This window comes from Melospiza melodia, chromosome 10 (assembly GCF_035770615.1).
Source record: "Melospiza melodia melodia isolate bMelMel2 chromosome 10, bMelMel2.pri, whole genome shotgun sequence".
Lineage (NCBI taxonomy): Eukaryota > Metazoa > Chordata > Aves > Passeriformes > Passerellidae > Melospiza > Melospiza melodia.
The window spans coordinates 24,453,812-24,462,615 of NC_086203.1; the positions used below are offsets into that span (position 1 = coordinate 24,453,812).

Below are 8,804 nucleotides of genomic sequence, written 5' to 3' on the forward strand. Positions count from 1 at the left end.
GTTGTGTTAATGTGCAGTGGAGTACGACACTTCTGCAGACACCTGTCATTAAAGGTCAGTATCACAAGTTTTTTAAAAAAATTAAAAGTGTGCAGTTTAATACCTGCCTGCCTCTTTACCTCTCTTTCCACTGTCAGTAGGACTAGCCCAGTAGTGTGCCACTCATCCCAGTTCTGAGGATTGCTGGAAAGCTATGTGTGAGTTGTAGAGAAAACAAACTGGAATATCTAAACGTTCTCCTATTCCAAATGAAGGCAAAGTACAATTTTCTGGGTAAACGAAAAATGTTATTTTGGCTCTTGGTTAATTTGTTTGGGGTTTTTTATGTGATTTTTTTGGTTTTGGGGTTGTTTGTTTGGGGGAGGTGGTTTTGTTTGGTTGGTTGGTTTTCTTTTAAGTTTGGAAAAATGTTAGACATTGGCAGGTCAGGAGAAAGTGAAACCTGTATGTGTGGCAAGGGGTGTGATGGGATGTGTGCTCTTCATACCTTCTCCCACATATTCCTGCTTCTACTCTTTTTTCTTTTTTTTTTTTTTTTTTTTTTTTTTTTTTTTTTTTTTGTTATTGTTGTTCTTTTAAATTCCCTTTCTATTAGTTGATGAGGAATATCCCAAGCTGAGCTCCCATATCTAAGTTTCTCCTCTAGAAATAGCTTTTGTGTCAACTAGCTTTCTCTTCATGAACTTTTCCACCCAAATCAGCAGGCTCCCATTCCTAAACTTTTCTATCCAATGCTGAGGGATGGAAATGAGTTTTGCTTTGGTTTATTCCTGCATTTCAAACCAGATTAAATTCTTGTGTGAGCACAGGACTGCAGCTTTCTGGAGCTCACACCCCTGGAGAAAGGGCAGTTTTTGATACAAGGCTTGGAACAGAATTAAGTTTATGTCATATTTTGGGCACTATTTGTGTAACTCCAGGTCTAAGGGTTTCTCATGAAGGGCAGAACTGGTTGAAGAGTTAACAAAAAGTAGTGTAGGAGGCACATATTTTAATGGAAGACTCGCTCTTGCTTTACCCTGCTGGCCAGATATTTACAGGTACCTCAGCTCCTGGCTGCTGTACAGAACAGTTGAGCCAGTTGTTACCCTTTGGGGACTGTAATCTTCACTCTGAATTAGGAGGGAAGAAAAATCTCTATCCATAGCTTCTCAGGTTAATAAAGTATGGCAGCAGCAAAAGGGAAAACAAAAATGATGCATGCACTTGTCTGTGTTATGTAAGAAAATGTATCTGAATGTTTTCTCTGTCTTCCTCTAGATTTGAGTCTCATCCTTTTGCAGTTGCTGAGAAATTGAAAGTTTATTTCTGCTGGGGATGGGGACTCCATAGCCAAGGGTTGTGCAACTTACGAAAAAGACTGTATTTGATGTTACCTGGATTTAAGACAAATAGCAAAGTAAACTCAAGCATCCTTTGTGAAACTGCTGCTGGCAGCCTCCTTGCTTCCCTGCTTCATCATTAGAGTATCTCTGCCAGTTAGTTGAATAACTAGGTCAGCCTGGGAGAGAAAAAACATGTTCCTTGATCTTTGTGCTGTCCCTCCTGTTTTCCCATGTGTTTCTCTTTATAGCCCATTTCTCAGCTACCCAAGTTAGGAGCATATTTGCATTATCAAATGTGAAGCTATGGGGGAGAGGCAGGTGCATCTGGTGAGTGTGGTGGGGAGGGAGGAGCACAGGACTGTCTCTCCAGGTGCCTCAGAGGCCAAGGAAGGGGCACATTCACCTGCTGGTTTGGGTTTCCCCCATTGTTCCTGGAGCACCAATGCTCCCTCCAGCTCTGCAGAGTGCATCCCCTGCCCTGGGTACCACTGGCTCTGAGCCCGCTCCACCTCCTGCCCAGCACTTCAGGGAGACAAGGGTGAGTTCAGGGCTCTGTCCTGGCTGGATGGGGTTGGGGTTTTTGTGTGTGATATTTTTCCTGATGGCCAGATCTCCTTCATTGTGGCCATTGATCTGCACGTAACAGAGCCTCAGTGATGGCTAAGACTTGGAGAAAGTTTGTGCTCTTGTTGCATGAATTCATGTTACAATCGCCTGACCTGATTAGGTTAATTATTTCAAATCTTTATAGGCTCTCAAATTGAAAGAGCAATCCAGGCTGTAGCCCTGAATCAATCTTGGATGAAACTGTGATGTGCTGATATAAGACGCAGTGGCATCAACATGCATTGCACCTCCCTGTAGTCTGCTCCTGACAATATCTCCAGAGTTTCACAGTTAATATGACAGACAGATTAAGAGCTACTGATTAAAAACTGCCACTGTATTATTTAATCCTTTTCTGAAAAAAGTTCTTCTCATTATGCCATATCATGTCACAAGCATTTAGTCCTTTGTCCACTGGTTTTAAGAAAGATTTTAGTCAAAATTTGTTATGTATGTGAATAGATGGTCTACTTAGCTTGTGCTCTCCCCTAACTTCAATATTCTTTTTTAGGATTTCTTTCTATTCCCAGCTTCTGCTAAATGCAGGAGCTTTTCTTTTTGGAATTCTACAACATCAGCAATTATTTGTATTTTGCTATTAATATATCTGGTCCTGATTATACCATCATTTGTCACTGACATCTATCTTTATTATGAAGATCTTAGCATTTCTATATGAAATTTTAATAGTTCAGTGAGAAGGCATCCTGTTTGTTGCATTTACTTCCTGCTGTTACATTTTTATTCTTTTGTCCCCCATTAATGAGATTCTAGGCTTTTAAGAATATAGCTGCCTTTCTGAAATCTAAATATCCTATAATAAAACATTCTCAGAGGGAAAATTACTTGGCAATAGTATTTTCAGGATTAAAGTTCATCTGGTTCCATACCCATTGCCATGGCAGGGACACCTTCCACTATCCCAAGCTGCTCCAAGCCCTGTCCAACCTGGCCCTGGACACTTCCAGGGATGGGACAGCCACAGCTTCTCTGAGTGAAGAATTCAAGCTATTACCTGCCTGGGTGCATGTTTGCAGCTCTTCTCCTGCAGCTGCTGAAGGGTTTGCTGGTGAAATGAAACCTGAGAGGCCAGGAGGTGTGAGTGTGTCTCCTGTTTCAGGTATTCCCTCCTGCCTGTGTCCCTGGGATCCTGCCCCACCCAGGTCATCTCTAAGGGAGTCAGGGCTCTGTCACACACACACACGTTTCACAATATCAGCCTTCTGAAATGCAAAAAGCATTTCCTTAAAAAAGGAGGAGGAAGTCTCCAGGAAAATACCAAAAGTGAGGCAGAGGCTGTGGCTTTTTGCAGTGGCAATTATTTTAAGTGAACTGCCTGTAAGGATTTTGCAGTTTGAAGTGGCAGGTTGCGTATTTTGCGCAGACAGGATTGTTAACGTGTGAAACATGCTAAAAATTGACCAATAAAGGCACCTGGATATTTCAAACATAAATAGTGTGTACCAAAATAGCTACAGAGCAGATGGCCTGGCTCCACACACACCTTGCTGACCAGAATACTCGAGCTACACGCACAGCCAAAATCTCAATCTTCAAAGCTGATCATCTGCAAAGGCAAGGGTTATCCTCATGCTACCCCTTATCTGTCAGGCACAAATGCTCCTGCACACGTTAATTAGTGTATCCTAGAGGGATAATGAACCCCAGGTTTGTCTGAACTTGCTACTACCCCAGCAAAGCAAATCACCTGTTCTAGAGCACAGGCTCTCAAAAGTCGGTGAGATTAAAACAACTGTGAGCTGAAATCTGATCTGCAGTGGAAAGATCCCAAAACACAGAGGGCTGGGTTTGCCAGCCCGCTCACAGTACTGCCTGCCACTGATAAACAGGAAACTGAGTCTGTTTCTCACTCTCATTTTTCACCTTGGATGCTAAGACCAAACATCCCTGTTCCACATATTAACCAGGATGTAAGGCTTTTCATGTATGGTTCAACAGATGTGAAAGGGAATTATCACTTCAACATGATATCAAGACTCTCTCTTTTTTTTTTTTTTTAGTTGATGGCAGATTACTAAGCCTGAATTCTTGTTTAATTTTAGTGTGTTAATTGATGGAATAATGAGCATTGATTATATGTGTTTTGGCTTCGTCATTGCAATTACAGGCTCTGTTTTATTCATGAGCCAGTCCTAAAGAATGCACTAGAGATCTAAGACAGCTTAAACCTCTCAGAAAAAGGCTCTGAATTGTTTGAGTAATGACACTCTTAGATGGAAAATTAAAGGTTCTCTTTTCCCATGCTTTTTAAGATAATTAAAATCCAGGAACGGTAAGGTGGTGAACATCCTTGTTCATTAGCCTTCAGTAATTTAGCTTCTACTAAATGAGGAAAACATTTTAATTCTCTGGGCCATCTGTTGCAGTCTCCTTTGTGTGTCCCGTTACATAAAGTCTCATCATGGGCAGTTTTAACATCAGTATTGTATCCTTTCACCAGGAACGATGAGCTGGGTGAGGTAGCTGAAGTCACCACCTATTAAGAGACCACCCTGGAATTAAACTGCCTGCTTTGTCTTTAAACTTGAAGTTATCCTGTCTAGACACCTCTAGGCAGAGAGGAGCCCGTGCAGGGAACTAGGCAGTGTGACAAGCTGTGTTTTCTAATAGCAATATCCATGCCAATAAATAACAAAGTTCACTGGAGCCCTTCCAGTTCCTCTAATGCGCGCCTGCTCTGCCATATGGCTCCGAGCTGCTTGGGGAAGCAGCACTCCCTGCTCGGGTGGGAAGCACAGCCCAGGCTCCCTGCTGGGGGCTGCCTTGGAGCTGGTTTGGAGGCAGAGCAGGGCTCTTTGCACCTTGACAGGGAAATACAATAAATATTAGAGCAGGAGTGTGCTCACCTAGGATAAATGCTGGATCAGGAGCTAGGAAGTGCTTGGATTCCAGCTCTGGCTGCAGGAATAACTCACTTTATAGCTTGGGGCAAGTTACATTATCCCACAGCAGGAATGTTTCTCATTAAAATTATAATTTGTATAGATGAGTGGATGCAGTGTCAAAGTTATTCCCGATGCAAAGTTACATCCCCATAGGTCTGAGAGGATCCAGGTTCCATTATGAGCTGGGTTTGTTTCTGTCAAATTCCCCTGTGAAATTCAAGCCCCAGTGCTTGCCAGCCCAGCAGCGCCTTCCTGCTGCAGACTGGGGTATTTCACTGGCTCCAGGATTCCCAGGTAGTGTTTGCATTATTGATAGGCATGGCTACAAGCAGGCTGCTTCCACGGGGCAGAGCTTCCATCCACCTGCTTGCTATTACCCCGTTGCCTGGAGATCACAAACAGCCTGGCCTGGAGATGTGTGGCTGCAGAACAAGTGTTCCCACTATGAAGCAGTACTCAGTCAGTCAGCCTGCTCCTACTGCCACCAAAAAAGGCCCTCCAGCTGCTGCAGGCATGCCCAAGGGGTAAGTCACCTCTTTGTTGTGGCATCTGGGTGATCTGCCATTTGTGTTGGAACTCATCATCTGGGTGTGTTTGTCTCTATCACATGCTCTGTAATTAGTTTCCAGCAATTCAGCACAAGGTAAGCAGGTTTTAGGTTTTGATTGAAAGCAGGGGGGTGATTCTCACAAATGTGAGTCCTGCTGGAAATAAAAGTTATGTGTCTGCTCCAAACTGAGAGCGTTGGTGAGGAGGGGATGGCAGACCCCTCTCCAATTTCCTGGGAATGAGCATAAAACTGAGAAACCTCTGGGGCCTCTTTCATGTTCATGAAGAAATTACATGGAGTGTGTTGCAATGTCCCTCACTTAAAATTAATAATCAGCTTTAGTTACAACTCCAGGCTACTCACTCAGGTGAGGGATTAGAAGCTGTGTGATGTTCTTGTGCTTCTTGTAGAGGCCATTTTCCTTTCCACTGTGCAGGAAAGACACTGTCCCTTGGGAAGCCCTGAGTTCTTGGGTGATTAAATAAAACAGAAATGAGCAAGCTCATTCATGGAGAAACTCAATACCCAACACAATTTACCAAGTGATAATTGTGCCTCTCTGCTTTCTCACCACCAGTGTACCCATTGCCAAGCAGCTGGCATCAATAAAAGGTAAGGGGAGCCCTTCACTGCCCCTTTGGGGTTCAGGTCATTCACAGCCCACGTGCAGAAAGTTCTGGCGGTGTCACAGGGCTTGCAGAGGTTGTGCAGATCCTCAGCTGGTGCAAGTCAGGAGCGTCTCATGTGTCCCTGTGCCCTGTGCTGTCACATCTTGTCCTGTGTTTGCCTTTTCATAAAAAAATCACAGCATAAATCATCTGTGTAACCCCTGCTGGCAGAGCTTGTGAGCATCAGTATTTCAGAGTCACGCACAAGGGTGGGATGGATCCAGCCCAGATCCCAAGCTTGCCATAATGCTCAGGTGCAGCACTGGTGCAGCACAGGGATGCTCCCAAAGGGGCCCTGTTTTCCCTGGTGCAGGTCTCTGGGGCTCCAAGTGCATCCTGGAGATGGCCACCATGGCCTGTCCCTGTGGTGTGGCAGATCCCTGCTGGGTGCCCAGGGTCAGGACAGGCCAGGTGGGTCCCAAGCCCCGTGCTGTGCCACAGCCCTGGCTCTGAGGGAAAGCTCCCTTCAGGGTGTGATTGCATGGGATATGAGGCATGGTGCTGGCCCATTCCAAATAAAATCTGGGCCAGATCCTCTGTGGGTATAAACAGTTTCAGTCTCATTAACTTTAATGAAACTACACAGGTTTCCACCCACCCTGGATGGTTTTAACAGATTCCTTTCAATTATATCTCAAAAGCCTTTTTTTTTTTTTTTTTTTTTTTTGGATAAACCTTTCCTCCCTCCAGCTCTAAGAAAAGGCTCAGACCTTGAAAAGGCTTTTGCTACAGCAGCTTTGGTGTATAACAACCATGCTGACCCTGAGAGCAAGCTCAGCAAGTCTGAAACCAAGAGCTTACTGCAATCCCAGTTCTGGCACTTCATCCAGGTGAGGGGATCTGCTGGCTGGGTGGCACTGGGACAGCCCTGGGACTCTGGGTGCAGGAATGGCAGCTCAGGCTCTCTCCTGCAGCTTGGCCAGCATCAGGCAGTCCATGGCGTCATCCCAAGGGAGACTTGAGGGGTTTGGCACAAACAAATTCTGTGAGTTGCTTTATGTTGAGCCTGTGTCTAACACAGGGCCAAAGGAGGAGCACAGCAACAAACCACAGCTGATTGCTGCTTGAATTTGTTTAAAGAAAACAGGGCAATTGCAAAAAAAAAAAAAAAAAAATCAACCAACCAACTAAATTAAAACCCTTGGAAGATACCAAGAAGCTGGTTTTAGGAAGAGAAGAAACTCATGGTATTTAATGAGGTGTTTGGTGGTTTGCCAGAGCACTGAGGCCAGCGCTGTTCTGCAGAGCCATGTTCTGTGTTCTCTGCTGTCACTGGTGGGGTTCCTGGGAGAAAGGGGCAGAAAGGTGTGGTGAAAAACCATCACAGCAGCACTTGTGGCTGTCAACTTCCCACAGGGGTTTATTTCCCCTCTGTAAATTAAAAAAAAAAAAAAAAAAAAACCAAAATAAAAAATTATCAAGTGGTAGGAAAAGTTATATTGGACTAATAAAAAAGAGTTCAAATAAGTAAATGAGAGAGGTAATACCTTTCCTTCCCAAAATGACAAGATCACATGACTGGTTGGGGAGGGCAAATTGGCACCAAATTAGAAATGAAGCACCTTATTGAAAAAGAATTGAAAATATTACTGGAAGCAATTAAGCTTGGGATCCTGAGATGGTTTGGAAATAAAGCTAAAAAATGACCCTGGAACTCTAGCAAGGATTTTACGTTAGGAAATATAAATAATAGATATGTTACAGAATTCTAATAATCCATTCCAACAAGAATGCTCAAGAGGACCAGGAGTAGCAGTAATAAAGTTATGCCTGTAAAATCAACAGTTTCTGAGACCTTCACAATATGTATTTGTATATATTTGAATATTCAATTTAAGAGGGTTGGTTGTTTCCTCCTCCCAGTTTTATCAGGACACAGGGCTCCCTTTTTTATCTAACAGTTACCAGCTGTATCATCATCATTGGCAGATTTTCAGTCATAATTAGGTGTCTTTTAGACATAAAGATATATGCTGGATTCTGATGGAAACTTTGAGGACTGGTTGTTCTCCTTTCTGACTACAATAATATTTCTGTTTGAATTTCTCTTGAAAAACTAATATGAATGTTGGCATAACAACCTGAATGGGAAAATAAAAAATACATTAATATTTACATAAGTAGATGTCTTTCTTTTTTTAGTGATGCAATAAAAAAGGAATTTCATGCTCTTTTTTTTTTTTTTTTTTCATTTAAAATCCTCCATAGGGCCAAGAAAACAAACCAAAATACCAGGAAATAATTTCTTCCTTGGATGAGGAATCAGAGAACAAAATTAATTTTGAAGACTTCATGATCTTGTTAGTCAGTCTCACTCTAATGTCTGACCTGCTGCAGGAGATCAAAAATGTGAAAACCACAAAATGATCTGTGATTTTAAAGAAGAAATGGCCTGGTAGCATATGAGGAAAGCATGAGTGAGGTACACACAGAGTGCCTGGATATCCTGTGCTGGTCCCTTTTAAATGGAATAAAGTTGTGTCCAAACCTCGCTGAACTTACTCCTCTCTTGAGACACTCCATGAAGTTGGTGCTCAGGGGTTTGTGTCCCTTCCATTTGTGCTTTGCAGAGTGGGTGACTGGCTCCTGCTGGGGGCAAGAGCAGGTAACAGCTGGGGGCAGCCCCCAGCCCAGTTCAATGCCAGGAAAGGCAGCCCAGGCTCTCCATCCTCTCCCTGTGGTGGTGTGGGACATGATGGAGACACAGCTGCCAAAATGTGCAGCTCCCCTGGAATCAGGGCTGCCCAGC

General features: G+C 43.5%; 1 protein-coding gene across 1 annotated transcript; it reads left to right on the top strand.

Annotated features, from left to right (window-relative positions):
• The first annotated feature begins 15 nt into the window (after positions 1-15).
• On the top strand, positions 16-8,530 carry SNTN (sentan, cilia apical structure protein). The gene is made up of 4 exons (XM_063164928.1): positions 16-5,361; positions 5,965-5,999; positions 6,746-6,885; positions 8,264-8,530. Exons 1-4 carry the CDS (start codon positions 5,156-5,158, stop codon positions 8,420-8,422), a joined length of 540 nt encoding a protein of 179 aa, XP_063020998.1. The 5' UTR covers positions 16-5,155; the 3' UTR covers positions 8,423-8,530.
• The last annotated feature ends 274 nt before the right edge of the window (positions 8,531-8,804 follow it).

What these genes read in the sequence shown, in the direction of transcription:
- SNTN (XM_063164928.1), top strand. Translation starts at nt 5,156, where the DNA reads ATGGCTACAAGCAGGCTGCTTCCACGGGGCAGAGCTTCCATCCACCTG. An exon ending in GCTGCAGGCATGCCCAAGGG is followed by an intron (nt 5,362 to 5,964) that starts GTAAGTCACCTC and finishes TCTCACCACCAG; the next exon opens with TGTACCCATTGCCAAGCAGC. An exon ending in AGTTCTGGCACTTCATCCAG is followed by an intron (nt 6,886 to 8,263) that starts GTGAGGGGATCT and finishes AATCCTCCATAG; the next exon opens with GGCCAAGAAAACAAACCAAA.